The sequence below is a fragment of the Falco cherrug genome, chromosome 8 (genome assembly GCF_023634085.1).
Source record: "Falco cherrug isolate bFalChe1 chromosome 8, bFalChe1.pri, whole genome shotgun sequence".
Lineage (NCBI taxonomy): Eukaryota > Metazoa > Chordata > Aves > Falconiformes > Falconidae > Falco > Falco cherrug.
This window is the reverse complement of record NC_073704.1, coordinates 30,941,456-30,966,263: the sequence shown is the minus strand read 5'-3', so window position 1 is coordinate 30,966,263 and position 24,808 is coordinate 30,941,456. Positions and strand designations below refer to the sequence as shown.

The 24,808-nt window shown below is 43.6% G+C and overlaps 1 protein-coding gene across 5 annotated transcripts in view; it reads left to right on the top strand.

Moving 5' to 3' along the window:
• The window catches only part of SEMA5B (semaphorin 5B), a 281,691-nt gene that overhangs the window by 149,720 nt on the left and 107,163 nt on the right, over positions 1–24,808 (top strand). For all 5 annotated transcript variants that reach the window (XM_055718846.1, XM_055718844.1, XM_055718845.1 and 2 more), the window contains 2 exons: positions 5,595–5,694; positions 21,041–21,086. In XM_055718846.1, the coding sequence (XP_055574821.1) occupies positions 5,595–5,694; positions 21,041–21,086 (146 nt within the window). The remainder of the gene's footprint in view (positions 1–5,594; positions 5,695–21,040; positions 21,087–24,808) is intronic.

Below are 24,808 nucleotides of genomic sequence, written 5' to 3'. Positions count from 1 at the left end.
TGCTGACACATTTGTTTGCTCAGCTCTGCCCGCACAGCAAAAGATTTCGCCTTTCCCTGATAAATTTGCTGAATTGTGGAGTAGTTTTGTGTTGTGGAGGCTACTTTTACATCCCAGCATGGGGTAGGAGTGAAAGTTATTTTCCAAAGACTATTGCACTAACCTGTGGTGTGACCTACAACAAAGAGAGAAAATTTAAAATGAAGCTGATATTAAAATATGATTCATTGTCAGTCTAATAAAGATAATGCTGTAATTTGACTTTAACTTCTGTGCATTCCTGGAAGTGTCCACACTCGCTATGTTTGAGAAGACAGGTGGTAGCATGGGTAGTCATTATCCTTATGATCTTTGGTTACAGCCTTGTTTGCTTTGTCCCTGATGGGTTTTGGTCAGTGACCCACACAATGGAAACTGTGGCCTCAGTCTTGGCAGGCAACCATCTACTTTGTGAAAAATGCGCTGAATACTGAGGATAATTGAAGCACAGGATGGTCTGAAGTGATAGGTCTGATTCTGAAAAGGGGACATTTCATCATTCTATACCAAGAAGACAGCCCGAGACCTTACCTTATGTTACAAAGTGATTTGCATCTGTTGGTCATGGTTGGGATCCAACGCTGAGAGTCCTCCAGACTAGTGGGTGGTCTGAAAAATGTCTAAGTGATCAAGTACTTGCAAACTAGAGTATCTGCCCATCACTATGCATGGTTTGCCCTGTGTGAGGCTTGAAGCAAACGAAAAGCGGAGGAGATTGTACAGTTACAGAAGTCATGGCTGTCATCTGTGCCTTCCCAGGAATGCTGAAATACTCACACACAGTAACTAAACATGCCATGAACTAGTGAGCTAAGAGAACTGATAAGAGATCATACTGAGGCAGTAATGGAAGCACTCAATGTGTGGTCAGGTTAGCACTGCACAAAAGAAGGTCTGAGTATCTGCAGAACAGGTATTTATTTATTCCCATTGAGTTTGACAGCGCTTGAGTGCTATATCATAGATTCGTAGGATCATTTAGGTTGGAAAAGACCTTTGAGATCATGAAGTCCAACTGTTAATCCAGGACTTCCAAGTCCATCACTAAACCATGTCGCTAAGCACCGCATCTGTGTGTTTTTTAAACACCTCCAGGGATGGTGATACCATCACCACCATAGGTATGTTTTACTTCATTGCACAAACTTTTACTGTTGAATCAGCTTATTTTACAGGGGCTTTATGTACTTTTATGTGGTTCAGGTTGTCTTTTCTGGAATGGGTTCCCTCTAAATTTTTCTTCTTGTTCAGCTTCCCTGTCTTCCTCCCTTAAGGTCTTTTTATAATATTTTTGAAGCTTTTTTGTGCAATCCTATGATAGGAGGATGGGTAGATAGGAGCATGGGTAGTCTGTATATGTGGGTATGCCCTTATTTTGCACAAAGAATCCTTGGTCCTGTATAGTTTAGTTTATTTTGCTCCAGACTAGGAAATCCATGCTGAGAATTATTCTGGAAGAGATGTTCTTGAATAACACAGTGGTGAGCCATGCTCTGTACAGCCAGCAATGGCTTTGCAATTTCAAGGCACAGACATTTAACCTATTTGCTGTTGTGTGATGTTTGCTGGATGCACAAAGCTGTTACAGCCTGCTGGAGATGAGAGCCACAAGTGAGCTCAAGTGAGATGAAGCAGTAAATGCTGTCGTTCAGACAGGGAAGTCTCAGCTCAGTGTTTACATACTTCTTTCCTCCAAAACACACAGTGTAAGGGTGAGGTAGGGAGCAGCTGGTTTTGAGGAGACCAAGGCTCAAGTATTACCAGGTTTACCACATCTTTAGAAGCTGATCCAAACCCCATCAAGCTCTGTGGAAAACTGCCAATGATTGGAACAGCCTCTGGATCAGGCCCTTAACCCCTGCTCCTGCGATTTGGCACACTGTCCTTTGTGCAGCTGACTAATCCTCATCCCAGTCCTGTCCTCTCAGGAAGCTGGTGCAGAGCAGTATGCTAGCAGGCTGCAGGGACCACCCTCCGAAATGGCAGAGGGCCTCTTTTCACCTTGTCTTATGCATGCCTAACAGCCTGAGCACAGCTGTGTCTGCAGGCTTACATTTCCTGCGAAGCTTTGTCTTCTTTGCAGCTGGATACCTGAACCACCTTGAGCTGTGGAGGGACTTGCAGAGCTTTAGAGGCTTTGAATCAGATGTCTGGCAATGGATGGTGGTGGAAACTATTGAACTTTTGTTCGTTGATCCTCCTGTGGAGGAAGTGAGAGCATGAATCTTTAACCCCCTGGAAATGATTAGAGATGAGAAGCACAAAGGAGGCCTTGATGAATATTTTGCCCCTTAAGCCATGTGGTTCCTAGGTTTCCGGCTCCTGCTGCCGACATGCAAAACCAGTGCCTTGGTTTTAAATTTTTCATACTGTTTTTAAACAGATACTTTTGCAAATGTAAACATACCCCAGCATTGAAGGTTTCCAGCCAAATTGAAGAGTCAGCACTGGAAAAATCAGCCTTCTGAGAAAGGTCAAATACAAGCAAACTCTGGAGTTCATTGGGTCCATATGTGTAAACTTCAGCTAATACGGGATAGACCCAGGGCAGCACTTACCTTGCAGAACTGAACTTGTTTCAGAATGAAAGGCTGGAGCTGTCTTTAGGGATGCCCATGGCCTGAGCAGTAGGTTTGAATGTGTTGAATGAAAAAAGACCCAAGTCCTGACTCTTCGTTGCATTTCCATTCCACTTTATCCCTTCCCTCTTAACAGGAAAAAAGAAGGTTGGAAAGGAAAATGTGCTGTTTGGCATTAATTCTGACTACTCGCATTTAGAAATTCTTATCTGGGACCATGCTGGGTTTAATAATGTCCAACTACATGCCTATAAAAGCTTAATTTCGCTATGACGATGCACGCTTTGCAGCCTTTAATTTAATAACGGGGAAGGGTTTCTTTTTAAGTTGTACCACCTGCAGTAGTAATAGAAATCAAGACACTGCCTGTTATTTCTTGGGCTTGATTGACATTTCAGCCAACATGGGAAGATTCAAGCCACCTACTGCCTTTAATTTTTTTTTAAATTATTTTAACCTGTAATTTGTCAGAGCTTGCCATTAGAAGGAAGAATTGATGAGTGTACCTGACTGAATGCTTAGAGCAGTAGATGAAGAAATATTCTTCCTACCACTGCACTGTAATAGTGGGTTAGTTAGTAGGAAAGAGTTGGTAGGAAAGGAGGTAAAATGACAAGAGAAATTATGGCCTAAAAGCAGGATCCTTAAAAGGTATCATCGTTATATAGCAATCCCCTAATCCCACCCCCGTCAGCCAACAGAAATGCCAGAAGATCTGCAGCACATGTCAGCCGGCTAACCTGCCTGAAAGGTGTTATTGTTGCTGGTTCTGCTGCTTGGCTCAGAAATGTCTCTGCAGATAAAGAACTACAGGAAAAGAAGACAGAGCCCCATTAGTTATGAGAATGCCAGAGGTGAAACTGCGGTGCCTCCCTTGTGCTAGTACATCATTAAGGGTCCCAGAGGAGTGTAGGAGGTAGAGATGCTTGAAGGTTAGATAGGCTGAGTTATTCCTTAAGTCATGCCTTTTCATTGAAGAGCAGAGGAGGTACATGTGTTGTGTGTGGTTACGCAGTGTGACAGGAATGCTGAGAAGGGCTGGAAGCCTTCAGCTTCTGGCAACAGAGTTTTTAGATTGCAAGGATGGAGGTCTCATTGTTGGAGAGGTCCTGGCAGTGATCCAGTTAAGTGGAGCATGGGACCAGGCCTGATGGTGTCCAGCTCCATGGTGAGGGGCTTAGGAGCTGTTATGAAACATGGTGGTGTTCAGGGCAGAGGCAGAAGCTTCACAACAAGTTTCTGCTTTGGAAAGAGAGGCCAAACAAATGGAGTATAGGGACTTTTATATGTGTTTTCTTAAGGTTTTGATAACTGAAGGGCTTGATGAGGTTTCATCTGTCCCTGGAGGGGGAAAGGACTTGAAATTGCTTAACAAATATCCCTGCATCAAACGTTTTTAACTGTTGCACATCTGTAATCCTACAACGCATGCCAAGATGCCAAAGGCCTTAATGAGATTCTTCATCAGCATTGTCGTCTCACCCCTGTGGAAAGGGGAACTAATACCTACAACCAAACATTCAAACCTGACTGCCTTCGGTGAGGCTTCTCAATTTATCATTGAAGATATAAAATGACCATGGAGCATGTTTTTTCAGAACTCTTTTGAACTGGTTTGAACTGCATCATTATTATTACGAGTCGTCAGGTCATTGTTCTGTGTATTGGTATCCTGTTGGCATGAGGCCAGAAGATGTTACCTTTCATGTTGAGTCTTCTGGATCTTCAACATCCAGTCCTTGAATGATGCAGGGTTACTTGTCAACAGCTCATAGAGGGATCACAGATACACTGATTTTATCTCATTTGTGCCTTGCTCCCCCAGATATTTGGTATTCTCCATGTATTTAACAGCCACAGTAGTTAACAGATGGAATAAATTCTCAAGAGAAGTCCTCACAGTAGATATGTATGAATCTATCCATCCTCACGGTAAAGCTGGATGACTTTCTGAAGATATGTTTGAATCTATCCACAGTTACTCCATGCAGGAAAGGTGTAAGATGAGAGGCTGAAACTCTGTGATCTCTGGTACACACCAGGTCAAAGTTGTTTCTGTATAGTTGGTAACTATATAGAAAGCTGGGATTCTGTGAATGCCCTAGCATCATACCTGAGAGTACTCTAAAAATAGTAATTGAGCCTCTTCTTTAAACAGATGCATTTTTTGTAGCATCGGATCTCTCAAATGATGTTCTGTTAATAGATGTAGTTTCTGGAAGAGCTTTGTCTGCCCAAGCTTGGAGTAGCCAAATCTATTGCTTTGCATTTAACCTGTGTGATTGCCATTTGGACTGTTGCCTAGATTGGCAAATCCAAGCTCGTTGACAGAGCCAGTGTCAAGCTTGTGCAGTCTCTCAGCCACAAAGATGATGACACACACATCCCACTCCCCACCCCCACCCCATCTAAATTAAGGAAGGATTTAACTAATAGGGATCTCAGATGTTAGGTGGAGTGAAACCTAGGAGAGAACCTAAAACCTGAAAGAAAAGGTAAAACCTGTCATTGGAGCAGCCAGGTCTTGAGCGCAGGTCACTTCTACGCTAGGTTGGTTTTCAATCAGTTGACCCCACTGTCTCTTTCTGGGGGGCAGCAGTTTCCTTTTGCTTAGCACAGAAGGCAAGGCTACGGGGGTGTTACGGCAGGCAACCTAGTGCCTCTACACCAGTTAACCCGGGCACTGCAGAAGGTTCCCCAGTTTTGACAGAAGTAAAATCAAGCTGCTGTTGTCTCCAGAATCAATGCTGACACTCCATCTTGAATGTGAGAATTACTGCCAAGACAGTCCTGCATTTATGTGTGGGGTTTTTGCACATTCTGCAGAGAATCAGAATAAACAGAAACCCTTTAAACATTATTAATTAGCCTTCCCCTGACAGATGCCTTGGTAGGAAATCTGTTAGTGGATGTCCAGGTGTACTCACTGCTTCTAGAGCAGCTTTATTGTTTTCTGCTTTCTCATTTTCATTGCAGATCTGAAGCCCTGGATGTCGAATTTCACCTATCCAGGTGTGCATGACTTTTCTCAGCTTGCACTGGATGCCAACAGGAACCAGCTCATTGTGGGAGCAAGGTAAAGATAATCTTTTAATTAGTCCAGGGTTGCTGCTCAAGCTCTTTCCCTCCAGGTTCTGGCTTCAGAAGAGCATGTGTTTCCAGCATATGTGGCCAGTCTCCCTCTCAAGAAGAATACTATAATTTATGTAGAGGGATTTAGCCTCCTAGAGTAATTGCAAAGTGAAAATTACTAGAATTAAAAAAAAAAAAAAAAAAAGATACAATTAAAATGACTGGTTAATGAAGCAGAATGCCAGCATCTCCCTTGGTATTGTGAATCTTAGAAGAATTATAGTAAATCATTCTGTACCATCCCTCTGCCAGTACAGAATCTGAATTGATGGTTTATTTGCTGCAGCTAGACTTTTCCTCTGTACTAGGTTCATCTACGCACCTTTGTATAAGTTGCAGTGGCAATGTAAGTGATCGTTTTCTTCTCTCTTAGAATTCACTCCACAACCTGTTCGCTTCATCTTGCTGATATAGCCAGATCCTCACCTAATGCATTATGGTGCAACTCTGTTGTTCTGGCCCATTGTATATAATTAGCATATATTTTCTTTTATTTTTAAGCATTATTTTTATTTAGGATGCCCTAAGAGGAGGGTGGAAACACACAAGACGAGCATTGGCAAACTCTAACAAATTTATAGCTGCATTTGTAGCAGGGAGAGAACTGTGGTTCAGTGAAGTAATATACATCAGGAGTGGTTGAATCATGAGCCCCAACAGCAACTATTTTTTATTACATAATAAACAGATAAGACAACCCAAAAAGAAAAGACTAAGCATGGTCTAACAAATCAGTTTAAGGCTACCATTTAGAATCAGGTAACATTGTGGTAGCAGTCTCTACTATTAATGAAAATGGAGGAAGAGACTGCTTTCTTCCCAGGTTATTCAGCATTACAGGACAGGGAGGAGAGGGGCAGAGCTGGAAGAACTCATGATACAAACGAAAGAAAAGAGCAAGATGTGTAGAAGAGGGAGAGGTTTTTGCTTCACAGAGATAACTAAGGTGTGATTTAATACACATTTTCTGTGTGTATTTGTCCAGTAAATAATAGCAGCTTGCTGTAGCTGTTCAAATTGCCAGAAGCCCTTCTGCTTTTCATACAGAAACATTTTACTTTTCAAGCCGTGGCTTTACCTGTGCTGGAATCTTTAACCAGCACTTATTAATATTTATTACTTCAGAATGGCATTGCTTTGGGGATGGCTGTGAACAGTGCCTTCTGCCAGGCATTGCACAAACACAGGCAACAGGCATCTTGCTGTGAGGACTTTGTGGTTTACATAATTTGGCTGCACGGCAGGTTTCCCCCACAGATGCTGCTAACTGACACGCTTCACCCCTGCTCAAACCCCAGAAACACATCCTGGAGGGAGTCTCTGTCTCCACAAGAGTTTGTATGAGTGTGGTTAGACATGAGGCTACAGTATCAATATAAACAGGGAAATGACAACAAATTTGGCTTCCCGCTGGAAGTACAATGTATTGCAGTGTATTGCCTCATTAGGAAGCAGGAACAAGTCTTTGCAGAATTTCCTTGGAAAAGTCAGCGTTCATAAAGAACTACCCACCTGACTGGGAGGCTGAAAGTTTTGATGATGCCACATGGCTCTGCTGAGCAATTTTTGATAGAGTTAATGGAGATGTAATTTCCCAGGCTGGTTATTTTGGGTTGCATACACGCTTAGTGTGCGGAAAGTGGGGAGTGCTGAGTCCTTTCCCTCTTCACCATTTCATTTCCATCCTGTGTGAGGTAACAGGGAGAAGTGCATGAATTTGTGCCGGGTCCTGCCCGTGGGTCACAGCAACCCCCCGCAGCGCTACGGGCTGGGGGCAGGGGGCTGGGAAGTGCCTGGAGGAAAAGGGCCTGGGGGTGCTGGTCCACAGCCGCCTGAACGTGAGCCAGCAGTTTGCCCAGGTGGCCAAGGTGGCCAACAGCATCCTGGCTTGTATCTGAAACAGTGTGGCCAGCAGGACCAGGGCAGTGACTGTCCCCCTGTACTGGGCACTGGTGAGGCCCCACCTCGAATCCTGGGTTCAGTTTTGGGCCCCTCGCTACAGCAGGGACATGGAGGTGCTGGAGCGTGTCCAGAGATGGGCAACGGAGCTGGGGAAGGGTCTGGAGCACAAGTCTTATGAGGAGCAGCTGAAGGAACTGGGGTTGTTTAGCCTGGAGAAGAGGAGGTTCAGGGGGGACCTCATTGCTCTCTACAACTACCTGGAAGAAGGGTGTAGCAAGGTGAGTGTTGGTCTCCCAGATAACAAGCGATGGGACAAGAGGAAACAGCCTGGAATTGCACCAGGGGAGGTTTAGATTGGAGGTTAGGAAAAGTTTCTTCACTGAAAGTGTGGTCAAGCTTTGGAACAGGCTTCCCAGGGAGGTGGTGGAATCACCATCTCTGGAGACGTTTGAAAAATATGTAGATGCGGCGCTTAGGGACATGGTTGGGGACAAGTGATGACTTGGCAGTGCTAGGTTAACGGTTGGACTTGATCTTAAAGGCCTTTCCCAACCTAAACGATTCTGTGATTCTTTGATTTTAATGTGGGGGTATTGATGGGGTCCTCAGTGCTGCACAGCTTTGAGCATTCTGAGCTCCTGGAGTTATGCCAGGGAAACTGGGAAGGGGAAGTAAAGCCTTTTCTGTTCCTTCCTTCCCTGATAAATCCACACCTTGTTCTGGACTATTTTTAGGGGTGATTTTTTGAGTCATTAGTTGCTCGTGCACCATCTGCTTGAATTTGCAAATGAAACAATACCTCAAAGAGATAGGAGCTGTCTCTATCCATCTCTACAGGGTGTAATTTATGAAACCTAAATTTAAATGTTAACCATGTTTAAATGTGCTACTGTAGATCATATTAGTAGTAACGCCAGCTATTCTGGGGTTGTGGAAGGCGTTTGGGATCAGGGTGGAGTTTATAAGTACTTCCACTTCTCAATTTCCTGGTTAACATCATTCTCTTAGATTATGGCGTTATAAATTATTTCAGACTAGTTCTTTCTGTCTTTATTTAAAAGCAATATGACCTCACCACAGCATCCCTTTGGCTTAGTTCATCCCATGTCTCAAAGATTCACAGAAAATGCTTCCTAGAATAAAAGAAGATCCTGGGGCTCACGGGGGTTTTTGGTTTCAGGAATTGGACACAGAGTGACTGAAGCTGTAAGAGGTATTGAGGGCATGCCATGCAGACAGGAGGCTGGAATAGCATGACCCTCAGATTTTTAAGCTTTATCCTTATCTAAGAGCCCTCCCCAAATGACTAGTGCTGTCTGAGTGCAAACCAGAGGATTTTGATAACTCCGCTGCACCAAACACCTGCCACGTCAAAATCCCAGAAACAAAAGAATTAGTTTCAAAAGCCCACCATGGTTTCTAAGCAACGTATTTACTTGTCACATCATTTGTAAAATCCAAACACTTGCAAGTAAGGATATGAATAGTTTAGAACATTGTAAATCTCACGCTACCGATATTATGAGCTACATTTTATTAAGTATAAACCCACACATTTCAAAAATTCATAACCTTCATTTTGACTCATAGTTTGCATGTTTTGTTTTTGTTTTAAATGTAGTGTTAGTATTTTAATGTACTGTTTTTCTTCTGTGAGTGAGTGGTTGTTTTGAAATATTTGCTGCTTTTTTCTGCTCTTGAGCGCATGTGATTACTATTTGAGGTTATTTTAATGGGCGGAAAAACAATTTTCTAGACCTCATTATTGCTCAGCAAAAACTTGAAAATATGATCATGGCAGTGGTTTCACCTGCATGTTGGAGAAGGAGTGCTCTGCTCTCTCACCTGTGCTGCAGGCAGGGTGCCCAGTCCCCAGGAAGGGTGGGTTTTCTGGAGGAGGTACATGGCATAGCTGTGACATCCCACCTCCTCGAGGACCCGTACTCCTTAAGACTGTTTCATTACTGGCTGGTCAGGGACAGGAGCCAGTAAAGAAGTGATGATATGAAAGACCCAGCTTGGAGTCAAGCCCAAAAGCATGCTTCACAAGAGCTCCCTGGTGAGAACAACATAAAAGGTTTAAAGGAGGGTGGTTGAGACACCGTGTGACAATCTGGCACGACAGCAAGCTGAAGGGAAACAGCTTGGACAACAGGAGGATGGTACCCAAACAAATGGCTGCACAGAGAGTGGCTAGGAAGCCCTAAGGGAAACATTTGACTTTTCCCAGAAGGAAACTGCGGAGGTGTCAGCTCTGGGCAGTAGCCTGCTGGGGCTGCGGGTGTGAGAGGCATGGCTACGAGGGTTGGCCATTCGCAGCATGTGGAGGTGTCGCTGTAGAAAACCAGCCAAAAAGTGTCATGACCAGAAGTCCTCATAGTTCTGCCTGCCAAGAGGGCTGTCAGCTCCGTCAGGAGATGGGAAAGGATCGTCTCTCATGGTTGTCACATGGGGAGCTGCAGCTCAGGAGCCCTTGTCACAAATAGTAGTTACCAAGAAGAGCCTAGAGGTAGAGGGTAGTGAGCAAAGGCTGCATCAAGGGCCTCAAAAATGGCAAGTGCACATCATTCTGGACTGCCAGACTTCTCTGCAATAAATATAGATCTACTGAGCTGCTGGTGATGCAAGTCTGGATGTTTTGACAGGGGTGATTTTCATACTTGATTTAGAGCTGAACTGAATGTGCCTGTTAATGCCAAGTAGATAGGTGCAAGAAAGGAGATATGGTAAATTTGGGGAGCAGGGAAAGTGCTATATGAACTTTCAAGGGTTGTTTTAGGGGAAGCACAGCAGACTGAGCACATCCCTTTCTGGCTATTACTGCTCCTGGCTTTATAAGCATTACAACAACTCTGGATCACGCAGGCTTAGGAGCTGAAGACTAAACAGAGTGGCTGGTGTCCCAAAAGAGTTGCTTCAAGTTGCAGCTTGCAGAAATATGGCAAATTGTAAACATACTCTAGGACCCTCAACCAGCAGGTTTGACACCCTGAGTTTATTGAAAGTCTCTGGTGTATGATAGATTAGTCTGTCAGATACCAGGTTTCATGCAGATTTCTGGCTGAACATAGGCACTTTCCTGCCTGCTTGGCAGAAAGCTCCAGAGCACTGCAGTAAAACTCTCAAAACCTGTGCTGCTTGGAAAATATCACTCTTACCCTTGGGCACCTTCAGTCCTGTCCAGATCTGGGCTGCCACTGAACCATGAAGAGATTGTAGATTTGCAGATTATGTTGCCTGGGCAAAAAGCATTTTGCAAACCAGGAAATTCAGTGGCAGAAGTTGGGTCAGACTTGATCCACAGATTAGGGTATGAGCACTGGGTCTAAACTCTGTCAAGAATGCTTTCTGTTACCAAATGATCAGGACCCCTCACCAAGATCTATACTCACAAGGCTTCTGTGAGGCAGGAAAGCACTAATAATTTCACACTATAGATGGGAATCCAAAGCCCAGAGGGATTAAGAGCAAACCTGCCCTGTGAAAAGGCTGTGATGCTGGGACATGTGACTTTATAGTAGATCTGAAAGCTCTACTACAGGTGTAGTGTTGCACCTAACACAGCCACTGCTGCAGTGAGGCTGCACTTTCTGAAGGTACCAGTCAAAGTCTGCAGAGCCTCAGAGGTCTCTGCACTTGGCTGATGTGGACATAACCAAAGCTCTCCTATGGACTCACAGAAGGCCTGTGGCAGAGGGGGGGACGTGGACCCTCTATTATTGTATTTCCACGTGGTAGTTTAATCACTCGCCCTCAGCCTTGCATCTCCAAAGGAAACCTAAGTCTTCAAGATGCTCATGGAAGTCTGTAAGTCCCGTACACTTACGCTGGGACAATGGGGCTTCAGAATGGCTGAAAAAGTTAAGTCTCATGTAGCATGGAGAGACTAACATGCAAATGAGTTAACATTGGCCACAACCGCATGGGCATAGCCAAAGGTTAAATTGTCCATGGGCTTGTCCTGTTATTATCCAGGAATGATGTGCCATTCATCCCTGACTACAGGATGTGACTCAATATTTTTCTGAGTCAAATTGACTGAGCAGAGTTACTGCCATTTCTGATGGCTTGTATTAGCATTGCACTGTCTTACAACTGTCTTACGCCAGCTTTACCCCCCACTAAGTCACGTTTGGCTGAGAAATTACCTTGCCAGTTGAGGTATTAATGAGGACGTGAGCAAGCAAAGAGCATGATAATGTTTTTGATTATATCCAGATTGTAGGAGGGTAGCTGAAAGCACTGCTGCAGAGAAATCTAGAAAAACAAATACCATCCTTTTTCACTGTGATTTTTCCTATCAGACAAAAGAATATTCTAATTAAAGTTGCATCCTTGGATCGAGGTCTGGAGGGGGACAGATAACATGGTGATGTGAGAAAAAAAAGGAGAATCAGTCTCTGAAATTGACAGAAACTTTCAAAGGACCATTGAAGTTTTTTAAAGAGGCTGCCTGACCCGTGTGATAAAGAATATGGTGAAGGTGAGAAACCTGTGATTAGACATTGCAGCTAGTTAAATCCGTAATTGGGGGTGCACAATTTCTTTACACAGTGAACAAAAGTGTGATTTAATGTGCAGCTTTTAACCTCTCTGGCTGGGATAGTTCAGAGAGAGATTTTCCTCTCTGAAACTGTGTCGGGTGAGGTCAGCTCAGCCCTTGCATAAGTGTGAAGGGGTGAAGCCCCACTGGGGTGTCTGGTTCTTACCTATAGAGTTTGCTTTCCTCTGCTGGTCTGCAAGGGGTCTGAATTTGCCATACCCAAAATCTGTGCTGTCCCTGAATCATACCCCTTGGGGAGGAGGGGAAGAGGTGTGGACAGGAAAGGACAGAAGGACAGTTTTTGTAATTAGGGGATTCTGGGAACTTTGGATCCTAGCCCAAATTTTGTTCAAAGTGTAATTTTTGTTTCTTAGTTAAAATTTGTGCACTTTCTCAAGCAAAGAATGTTAATTTTAATTAACTCTGAATAAATAAATCCACTAAAATGCTATGCTGCAGCACTGTCAGGTTGCTGGGCTGGACCAATGCGCAGAAGCCCCAGCTGTAGGAGAGCAGAGGCAGCTTTGCCTCAGGTGTTCTACATGGAGAAGAGGGTGAGGCAATGGCAGTCTCTGGTCTGTCATCTTTGTTGGCTGAGAAAGTAGTTGGTCCTTCAAGTCTCCTGCAAGGCAGTACCATCCACATGTCTGCAAATGACCTCTCCAGTGCGGGAGCCCGTGGGTTTTTGCCCATCATCAGAGAAACCAGGCAGCTGCTGACTCATGGCTGGTGCCTGCGCAGCCAGTGCTGTGTGAAAGGCGATCCTGGCGCAGTGCAGGTGGATAGGAAGCATCCTGACACAGCGAATTGTAGGCCTGAAAAATATCTCATATTCCAGATAAAATGAAAATTGGTGATACCCTATCACAAAAGCAGCCACCCATGCGAGGCTTACTTGCTTTAGTAACATGCTGAGAATAATTAAGTTTGAAAATTGTATTTCAGAGAGTGGGGTGCAAGAAAACACAAGGTCTGGATATTTTGGCAAAAGCCCTCGAGGCTTGGACCTAATGTGTTTTACAGCATCACAGAGTGGGGCTGCAGAGCAGTTTCCTTTTACATTACTGAAAATACTCTCTCTTGCTCTGGTTAAGTTGGTGATACATCAGTTTTATATGGCAGGGCTTACCACGGTGACTTGCATATCACTTTATATCCAGATGTTTAGGTGCTAAGCCTACTGTTCTGTGCCACTGCAGGGGCATAAAAACCACAGCAAAGAGAAGGGATTGGCTGGCAATAACTTCAGCTCACCAGCCTACTCTATCAGTATTTGCATACCAGTCATGTTGAACTCATCCAGAGTTTGAGGAAAGCCTGACAGAACTGAGCATGTTTATCAGCCCAAGTAGGCAGGTGGAGGGGCTGCTAGGGAATATCTGAACAATAATCGGTGCATCAGAAGAAGAGGAGTTTTACAGTATGACTTATTGAAAGCACAACTGAAAGTGAGGAACAAATAGGAGATCAAAGGTCCCCATGTGACTCAGGGCCATAACAAGGAGCTGTAAGTGCTCTGTGACTACCAGCTGGATGAGAAGGAGAGAAAATAGCTGTCAGCTGCATGTCAAGAGAGACTGGAGGTGGTATGTGAGGTAATATCTGGTGGTCTGAGAGATGGACTCACTCTTCCAGGAAAACAGGAACAAACTCACACATGAGTTTTGACAATTTGACTCAGTTTCCATCTCTAAGGTTTTGAAGAAACTCACCTATTGAAAAAGAGGGAGGGAAATGTAACAAAACAAAACAACAAAAAAAAGAAATTGGCCCACATTTTATAAATACGTTCAAACAATATTACAAAAAAATCCCACTCCCCGTTTTCTGAAGTGTATGCATATGGCTACCCCCCAAAACTAGCTGATTCAAGGTATCTTAGGAGCACAGCAAACACTGTCATTCCCAAGGAGGTGGGATCACACTGGAGCAAGGTGTTGCCTTTCCTGCCCTGGGGAAAAAGAAGGGCCAGAGACACCAGAGCCAGCTTGCTGCTCCTCTTGCAAGCTGATGGAAGAGGGGATAGAGCTGTTAATTCAGGGTCTGATTCCTGCTTCTACCGTTCACAGCAGCAGCCATCCATCTAGATTTCTGAATATTGGTATAGTCCAAGAGTGCCACAGCTTTGCTGTGCTATAAGCATCTGCCTTTTTTGACTTTTCATAGAGCTGGCACCAAGTTTACAGCATCAAGCCTGAGCAGATCTTTGCTATGCACCCTGTGCTATTAAAGCTGATGGTAGTTCTCCATTGGCTGAAATGCAGAGGATTTGCTTTTCATCCTTGTTTCCACTGAGAAGTACTAAGTGAGCATCAGTAGCAACCCAAACACAGTAGCTGGGACCCTGGCTTAATTTGGAAGCAGCTTAATCAGAATGATAACCTGCTTGCATGAGGAGCCTCTTCTAAGAGGATGCTCCTCTAGCACTGGCTGGATTTATCACTGAGAAATGTGGCTTTGGGAAAAGCAATTGCTCATACAGCAACTGCATCATATTACTGCATGCCATTTAGTATGGTTCTCTGTTGAACATCTATTGATTTTTAAGGAAGAATGATGTACCGGACAAATTTTTCTTCAATAGGAACAAAATTACTGGTGAGTAAGTATCCAGCTTTTAAAGGAGGTGCTGGCTCTCCACCTTTTCTGCAGTATGTGTATTCCTGGCCCTTCAAATGAATCACTGGAGTAGCATTTGCAAACAGATCATCACATCACACTCCGGAGCAGGCATGTAATTAACTCCTCGTAAGAGCAAAGGCCAGAATCATCCTTCAGGATCTGGGTTTCTTGGGATGGTTGGCTAGCTCAGAAATGTGGGTAACCATTTGAAAAGTTCAGCCACAGCTGGACCTGCATAGAGGCGCTGTGTGTTAATCTAGCATGAGATTTGGTAGCCAAGAGCCCTGGGGTCTGATCTCAATTCCATCACTGACTTGCTGTGTGCTTTGGAGAAGGTCATTTAACCTTTCTCTGGCTCATTTTCTCCATTACTATAAGGGAGGAATGATACTAACCAGCTCCCAGGGAGTTGTGAAGCATGACTAAGCTGTGTTTGTCATGTACTGTGGAAGTACAAAGTATATCTAAGGCCTCCAGGAGCAAAGATAGGAAGTGCTGACAGGAGTTGCTGGCTCCTAGCCCAAGGCTCAGCCCCAGAATGTGGCTTCCAGGAGTGCCAGAAGGGAGCATTAGGTTTGTCACATGCATAATTCTGTGTCTTGTTTTGTATCGCCCAAAGGACTCTGTTCTGTTAATTATTTTTCTTATTATCTCTGCTGTGACAGTTGCGAGTCCCTCTTGGCAGACCTGGCTCCTGATTGTAGCACAGTCCCCCCTGAGGCGGGGAAGTGGAGAGGTTGGTGCTGATCTCTTCTCCCTGGGATCCAGTGACAGGACACACGGGAATGGTTCAAAGCTGCGCCAGGGGAGGTTTAGACTGGACATTAGGAAGCATTTCTTTACCAAGATGGTGATCAAACACAGGCACAGGCTTCCCAGAGGGGTGGTCGATGCCCCAAGCCTGTCGGTGTTTAAGGCATTTGGGCAATGCCCTTAACAACGTGCGTTAACTTCTGGTCAGCCCTGAATTGGTCAGGCAGCTGGACTAGGTGATCATTGCAGGTCCCTTCCAACTGAAATAATCTCTATTCTATTCTACGAGCACAAGGAATGCCTTCCCAGAGCACCTGAGCTTACTTGAATCTCCAGTGCCTCACCTGGGCTATGTTGGATGGCTGTTTCAGTGCAACAACAGCCCCCAAAAGGGAGAGAGCCTCTTCACTCAGTTCTCTTCAGCTTTCCCTAAATGTGTTGTTTTGATGACTGGTGTGGGGTTTTTGGGGGGGTTTGGGTTTTTTTTGCATGATCAAACATTATTATCAGCTTCTGTTGGCTTAGTTTCTACTTGCAGGGTAGTTATCTGCATACAGGGAGAGGGGGCTTGAGGTAGCCTGCCCTGTAATGAGGGAGGGGTGAGCTTCTTACATCTACTATAAGGTGCAAGCAAATAGCAACATGCAAGCAGTTATACATGTCTTATAGTGATACAGACCAGCTGAGATAAGGCAGCGTGTTGTTGGTCTCTGTGATCATGTCAAAGTCCTGAGAGGTTCTGTGGTGGGCAGCATTAGGGATCTCGTGGCTCCCCATTTGCCAGCGGGGGTTGTTCTGAAGCACAGAGAAGTATCTTACCTGCTTGGTGTGTGTGGAGGGGGACATAGTTGGAAAATGTGAACAAACCTCACTACTTAAAATAGAAAAAAGAATCTGAAGCTACAGTAGCCTTTCATTTACACTTGTTCAGTCCAGCAACTGCATGGATGTTCCTCCTGATCTACCACAGCAGAACTGAAGAGCATGGTCGCTTTTAATTAGGAGCAAGTACCTTTTAATTAGCCAGCACCATGCTGACAGATGTAGTGCCTGAAAAGAGGACCTGAAAAAGAGGCCTGAGTGAGTGTCTGAAGCATGTTGCAACCCTTATAATTTCAGAACTCCTAAGAGGAAGGGTGTCTGCTATTATTCAAGCACTCTTGTTATGTGGCTTCCCATTGGAAAGGCTTAATTTATCTTGTAGCTCTGTTGCTCAGTGGCATTGTAGAGGAAATACTTCGTTTTCCTGTAAATTGTGTCAAGGCCAGGCAATGATAAACAAGTGCATGGGCACCGTGCTACAAAGTTCATCCAAGGTGCGCTTGGCTATGTGAAATAAACACTTAATAAGCAGCTTTGACTTGAGAATGTCATGGCGAGCAGGTTTAAGTGGGTATATCCTTCCACCTTTTCTTGAAACACATCTCGGCTGCTCTTCTGCTGTTCTGGTATGTTTTGTCGTACCAGGCACAGGGAGTACTTAATCATTTTACAAGGCAGCCAAATACAAATTATGAAGCCAATTAACAAGTACTTTCATTTACAGGATTTATACTGCAGCTTGGCTCTATTCATACACAGACTAGCATAGACAGCCCAGTTCAGGAAAGTAATTTTACATCTACCCGATTGCCATGAGTGTAAACGGCACTTCAGCACTGGTTTACGTGCTGTGCCCCAACTTCGGGGGCAAGTTATTCTCCTAGCTAGGGCGTAGATTAATGGGCCTGGAGATCAGCTCCTGACTGTGCTGCAGATATGCTCAGTGATGTTGGCTGAGTTGCTCAATCTTGTGCTTTAAATTTAAATTAGAATGATGCATATTTTTCACTTTTCTGTATGTATTTAGATGGCAAATTCTTCAAGACTGGTTGCATAGAGCAGGAGGGTCTGTACAGCAGCTAACTTCATATATCTGAGCTGGTGCATAGTATCCCCCTGCAATCAGAGGGGACAGAGGATTCACCCTCAGGTTGTTTAAATAGGCATCTGCTGTGCATCGGTCTCCAGAGGAACCACCACTAACCCACTCTGTGTCTCAACACAACAAAACCGCCGTCTTGGCTGAGACTTCAGGCATTACTGTTTAACATGGGCGTTTTCAGAAATGCACTGGTGTTCATGAATAATAAGGTTAGTAGTAATAATAATTAGCAGTTTGAGACACCTTTTAATGTGTATAATACCATTTGTCCCAGAGTACTTAAAGGATAGTAGTCACTTGCTCTGGAGATGGCTGAAGTGCAGTCAGCTCTGGGATGAAACAAAGCTCCTGTTTAAATACCATGGAGTGAAGTCGTGTGACCTTTTAGGACAGAAAGTGAGTAAGATGGTTGTCCTATGCCTCCAGGTTTGTGCACTAGCTTTTTGTACAGGAGAAGGTTATTAGAATATCTGGTTGCATCGGACAGTTCCTCTTCTGGCCTAGTCCAGCTGGGCTTAATTTAAGAGAGAAAGGAATTAGCCAACATTCACTTACAAGACAAAATGGAAGAAAAAAAAAGAAAGAAAGAAAAAGACCAAAAAGAGACCTCATCCATTTGTGCAGAGATCTCAGCGTTCTCATACATTTCTTAATCCTGCTCTTTCAGCTGCTTTAAATTATAGTTCAGCAAGGTATTAAACAGACATAACTTCGAACACGAGAAGAAAAAAGGACACAAATGGGACAATTCTAGGTACAATAAACCACACCTGTCATTCAGAAGCCTTGCTCATTCTTGGACTGAAACTGCGGTTAAAATGCAATTCATAAAAATGGCACTATGTTATTCAGCAGGTCTTTCCACTTGGTTTTTTACTCCTGGTATAGTTTTACAGAACAAGTATGGTTAAAAGAGCATGTTACTAATTAAGGATTAGTTAGTTCTAGCTGGGCAGGTCAACTGGAGCCTGAAGGTGCCTCTGATGCCTGGTCTGCCTGACGGTGTTTGTATTACTGCTGATGAGATGTGAGAAAGATCAAAAAACCAAAATGAAACTGCCAGTGGCTGTGCAGACACCAGGTGAGGTAAGCTGATGAAAAATGTAGGGAAACCCTCCTTCCTGTAAGAAAGCCACAAGGTCAGACTTAGAGAGCTGAGGTGAGTATGAAGCCTTTGGAAGGTCATTGTGCTATTCACATTAGTACTACGTTCCTGCCCGGTTTAGGTCTCAGCCACCTGAGAGATCTCACCACTGGTGCTTTGTCCAGGTGCTACTGAGGGGACAGAGGCTGGCTTTAAAGGGACACTATTCCTGTCTGCATCTGTTTTAGCTGAGTGCAACGAAAGGTGTGTCCTTTAGATAAATCTCTTCCATTAAAGATACTTTGGTTGAATTTGCTCTGCAGTGCTATCGGGGAAAAAAAACCCTGATATTAAAATTTATTACTCAGTCAAACTGTCCAGCTTTTTACAAGACTAAAACAAGGAGCTGAAATCTGCATTATAGGACTTCCAAAATCAATGCATTTAAATAGCATGCTTAGCATCAGGATAGCAACTTCAAGTCCCTAGTTTGGAGAACTTTCTCCTTAGGGTGTTGTAAGATTGGAGGCCAGTGACATGCTTAACTTCTCCAGGAGAAGGTTTATTCCATGATATCTCATGTCCTGGAGTTGCATCAATATTTTGGTGAGAGTAGCATTTGCTTTTCCAAGGGAGCTGTCAGATCAGTCACTGGGTGAGTATTTATCTCAATTTTGAAATTTTAGCTGTGTGTAAGCTTAGTGCCTCTGGTCTGCTGCATGCACCTGCAGGACATAATATTTAAGTCTGTAACTGATGCTAAAGAGTTAATAACAAATTCCCTGGGAAAGTGTGCAGCCATTTGAGGCAGAATAGGGTTTCAGACTGTACAAAAGAACTGCTGGATGTCCCATGATAGGACTGGGAAAGAAGATGGAGATTTTTTATTTGTGTGTGTGTGTGTGTGTGCATGTGTGTGTGTGCACACTTCTCTGTGTACTTAGAGGAGGTATAATAATTACTGATATATTTTGTTCAGATGTTGCTAACGGGTCCCATTCTTCTCTGGGCAACCAGTCGCAGTGTAGAATAGGATGGTGCAAATCAGAGCTACATCAACTGATGATTCGGTACCAGGATTTTGACTTCCTGAGTTCCCTATTATCCCTGCTCCCATCCTTTACTGACAAACAGCAGCAGTTGAGACCTTTTGATATACAGGCAACTCTATGATTATGACTTAGGTGATATACAAGTGAGAGATAACAGAAGAAGGAAAAGTTGCTCAAGCCTTGTAGTAGTCATTGTGACCCAATACGAATCTCTCATATATCGAAGTTTGAATTACTTTCTTGGCTTGGGCAGAGTTTGCTGCTGACTACAGACCCTAAACAAGGCTCTTCAGAAGAGTCCTGAAGGACCTTCTCATCACTATAGCAGCTTTCCACTCACTTCTCTGATTTCACTGACCTAAGACTGGAACTCTACATTTTTACTAGGTAGGGGAATGTCTGTATACTGGAACTTCTTGAGCAAATAAAGCTGTATCATCAAAGCTACACTTTTTACTATTTAAACTGAGCTACCTCCAAAAACACAGTTCACCTGTTATAAATGTGTCTTCTCTGGGAGACAGTGATGACAGGGATACTGGAAAAGGATCACAGTTCTTTAGAATCCCTGACAGGTGGGATGCAAAAATACGAAGTAAGATGTGGCCCAGACCCTCAAGCACACAATCAAGTCCATATGGCTTAATATGTCAGCTGATTCCTCGTAACTGCATTGTCTTAGCAAGCAAAAATGTGAGATAAATCCTGTTAACTAAGCCTCGACAATACATGTTTATGCAAATGTGTGTTCCCTCCTATTTGTGATGGGATATGAACATGCAGAAGGAGTGTTACTGGAGCTCTGCTGATGTGTGGTATGTCATCCTGCAGTGACTTCTGTCTAGAATTCCCTCACTTTGCCTGTGGAGCTGTGATGACAGAAGGATTGGGAGTAGCTGCAGTCACTGCTTTGACTTCCCTGCTGGTTTTCTGTGCAGAGAGATTCTGCTGAGAAGTATCTGTCCTCTTCTTTTCCACAAAGCCCTGAATGGGAGTGCCCACAAGGACATAGGAGGAGCATACTACAGAAGTCAGATTTGCTCCAGCTGGATTCTGTCCAACCCCAGTTTTCTCAGAATGCAGAGAAAAACATGCGTGCAGCCCATACAGGATTTCAACTAAAGCCCTTTGAGGGTTTTCAAACAGCCCCTGTGTTGTTGAGATTTCATTGTGGTTCTTACGGGTTCTGGAATATTTTATTCCAGACGTGCTTGGAACTTTGTTACAAGGTTCACTAAGACACTGATGAACAAGGGGCATGTATCTATTTTCACATTCTGTGGAGACGAGTCCAAGCAAAACTTGTTGGTCCTAGAAATGAATGACCAAAAACTATGACTTGCTTTTATAACTTTTCTTTTCCTTCGTTGGTAGCCTAACAGTTTGTAATTTCTCTGCTTGTTCATGCAGGAACTACCTCTTCAGACTTAGTCTACACAACATTTCTCTTATTCAGGTATGTTCACTTTTTACTCTTTTTGTTTTATTTGACCTGCTAATGAATGTTCTGTAATATTTGATGCATATTTTCAGAAGGCTGTATAGTGTAAATTTGCCCTGAGTGATGGAGCAGGGAGAAGATGAAGTCAGAATCAGATGCTTATTCCCACTCCAACGATAACGCTGGGGGAAGGGCTTTTCTTACTCTTGCCCATTTGGACAGCGCTCTCTACTCTTGATTCTTGAGTGTTTGGGTGGTAATGGGATCTGCCAAAAATACGGCATCTTAAGGAACAAAGCATGTAGTGTGACTGATACAGGCTTAAACACAACAATCATTAGAAATCCATGGCTTTCATTAGAGGAGATGTCAGCAACATGTAGGAGAAGCTTTTACTATTCGTGTCCATCCTCATTTTTAGCCATTGTTGGCCTTTGTGAACATGGATGGCTGAGGGAGCTGTTTTGCTGAATGCGTTGCTAAACCTAGGACTGGACTTGAAAGCATTCAAGAGGCAAAATGGGTTGAAAAATGTATGTTACCCATGGCAGAATGGAGGCAAAGCAGCTGAAGTTTGAAAGGGCTTGCAAATACCCAGCAGGATGAGGACTTTCCTCCCACTGCACTGAATATGGAATTGAAAGATGCAGCAAAGATTGGTGAAAACCCCAACTGCTTGTCATTAAATAAATAAAACTTACGCTGTGGGATATTTACCATCTTCTACAGTTGCTAGAGCACCAAAGATGTATTCAGCATTTTTCAGGCAGCCTGAAGGGCCTTCCTCCTGTACCTGACCACGTAAAGAAGCCATTAGTGTAGCCATTCTGATGTGCACAAGCCTTTTGCTGTTAGAAAGAGTTACAAGTATAGCTGGAGAGAAGAAAAGATGTTTAATGGTTGTAAAATGCATTGAATCGTCCTTTAAAAGGAAAACAAAGTCTGGAGTTACCAATGACAACAATAAAGAGTTAGAGAAGCTGATACTCCCATTTGGCAGTAGTTTCCCTTTGCAGAGCTGTATTAGCATGGCTGGAAGGCTTCCAGCGAGCACACGGGAGAGGGAAGTCTCTGTAGTTATGCGAGGTGTCATACCTTCTGCAATGCCTGTTATCACAGTGCCTGACTCAGCCTCTTGTGCTTGTCAGACAAGGGATCCCCTCCCACAAAACCCAATTGTGAATCTCCCTTATACACTGCTGAAGTCAGGCTTGGCTTGGGCCTTTTCAGTGCAGTGAGTTCCCTTTCCTACACTGCGGAACATGGGAAGTCTCCTTCTATGGCACTGGAGGATGCTGTGGGATCTCCGGTTAACATAATGAGCTTAGTTTGCTCCTGCTTTCTGGGTGTATCCGGTCACTTTGCCAAGACTTTTTGCATGACAAAGAGAGCATGGAATTATGTTGACACACGTGTTGGGAATGATGGAAGCGATTGTTTCCCGACCTAATGGTTGCCTAAGTAGCTGCTTGGCTTGTTTCCATAAAGCACATGATGTGGCTTAGCGGCACCCCCTCCCACCTTCCCTTTGCTGTGCACCATTTTAAAGATCAGATGAGAAGCTGAGACAAGAAATGCAAGGAATTTCCAGTTAGTTCTATAGGGGGTGAGAGTGCAGTTTAGGAAGTAATTTGTGCTAATTTGTGTTGGTTTGTATCTCCTCTTTGCTTGTAAATAAAATACAGTGTGGATCTTGTCAGGCCTGATTCAGGGGTAGCTATTCATCTTGAGACTGTGGTGTTGTTTATTTCTGCTCATGGGACTTACTCTTCAGGTTTATTTCTGCTCATGGGACTTACTCTTCAAGTTGCCAGTGGTGCTAAATCTGCTTCAAGGTGCAAGAGTGTGCTGACAGATGTCTGCTCCCTTGCATTTGTGCTTCCATGAGGTGAGGGCAGAAACACAAGAAGCACAATCTACAGAGACAGCAGGATGTGCTGGTTGCGGGGCAAAGCCTGGCAGCGTGAGGTATATACCTCTCTACGGCAGGGTTAACTGGAATTTAAAGCTGTTTTACACTGAGTGTTCTTGTGCAATTAGCTGTTTCCTTAGGCTGCACTGTCTCTGTCGGAAAAGGCAAGAGCGCATTTCAGCCCCACAGTTGTCATGGAAAGGAGAGGAGGCCAGGGTGTTCTGTGAAGGAGATGGCTCTTAATTGTCCTTTCAGCAAGGGTGGCAACAGCATCTCGCAGGAGCAATATCACTGTGCCACTGGTACGAGCACAGCAAATTCAGTACTTTAGTCTCTCATTCTGTAACGGGTAGACTGACTAGCTCACTCTACCTAATGCATGTTTTCCTGACAATTATCTGGTTTTAACCAGAAAATTAATCTTTCCTGCCATTGAGCAGGCCATAATGTTTTTCATCGCAGCGTTACTTTATTCATTCCTTTCCAATGGGAATAAATTCTTCTTTTTCTGGATTATAATCCCCTTTATGAATATTGCATGTTTACAAAGTCAGTGTTAAGCATGTTGTTACTCTCTGATTTTAGAAAGGTTTTAGCTCCCAGACTTTAAACACTGTGCTTTTTCCTTATACCTGTTGAATGACTGTGGAGGCCTTTTATTCAAGCCCAATGAAAAATCAATTAAAACGAGGAACAGTTCTCCATCAGCTTCAAGGATCGTTTTGTGAAACTGTCACTCCTGAAAATACATTTTAGAAATCTTCAGTTCCAGAAACTAAAGTTACGGATTTGCTCCTAAATCTGTGTTGGATTGCCATTAGTGTAAACTTAATTTTGTAATCTCTACAGCAAAGAACACTCTGAAGTATCATGTAGCCACTCCATGTAGTCTGGAGAGGAAGTTACTGTCTTGGAATTGCAGTAGGCTAAAATACAAAATTTACCATTATATGGGCAAATTACTAGAAAAGAGGTGTGTAAAAAGATCGCATTACCCTGTAGAACAGTTGAGATTTCAGGGAAGGTGAGGAAGAGAGGTAGATTTTAGTATGTCAGCTGTTGGACCATATTATAAAGGCATCATTTCTTTCCCTTTCTTAGCTCTCAGCTGCTCTATCATGGGCTGCAGTTTTTTTCTCACTTTGATTTTTCTGTTGATTCTGCTGAGGTTGTTTCTCCAAGACTGTAGTGCTGAGCTTCTACATGAGAACTAGGAGCAGAAACTGAAGCAGAACAAGTTAGTTTCCTACCCAGCAGAACAAAATGTTTTAAGTTCTCTGAGATTTTTTTCTTCCTTTCTCTGTTTCTGAAATGTTTCAGAAATTCCATTTGGGACCTGAGAAACCTTTCACCAAATGAGTTTTGGTTGCATAAGAAGCTTTGGTGGTGGTTATTTTTTTTTTTTGGGGGGGGTGAGAAATGTTTTTGGCTGAATGTCAATATCCAGAAGGAAATTAAGGGTAAGGTATTTTGGGGGTCACCTGTGATTTTGTCCACCTGTCTTTCTTGCCAAAATCAAGACACTTTGTTAAAGAATTTCTGAAAATCAGCATCTTGAGATGTCCCAGGTGGTGTATCCAAAAGCACTTGTTAATTTTGGAAACTTTGGCATGTAGCATTCAAATTCCTGCAGCAGTCAAGAAACATAGTTTTAAAATGGATACTCTTCCATAAATGTTTTAGCACCTCTTTTAAACAAAATACCTGAAACATGTTTCATCTCTGTCTTTAAATGGTCCTCTAGTATGCATTGTAAGCTCTAAGTATCATGGTGGGGTAACTTACGTGACTGGAGTGCTGCAATGGATGGCTACAAACTCTTCAG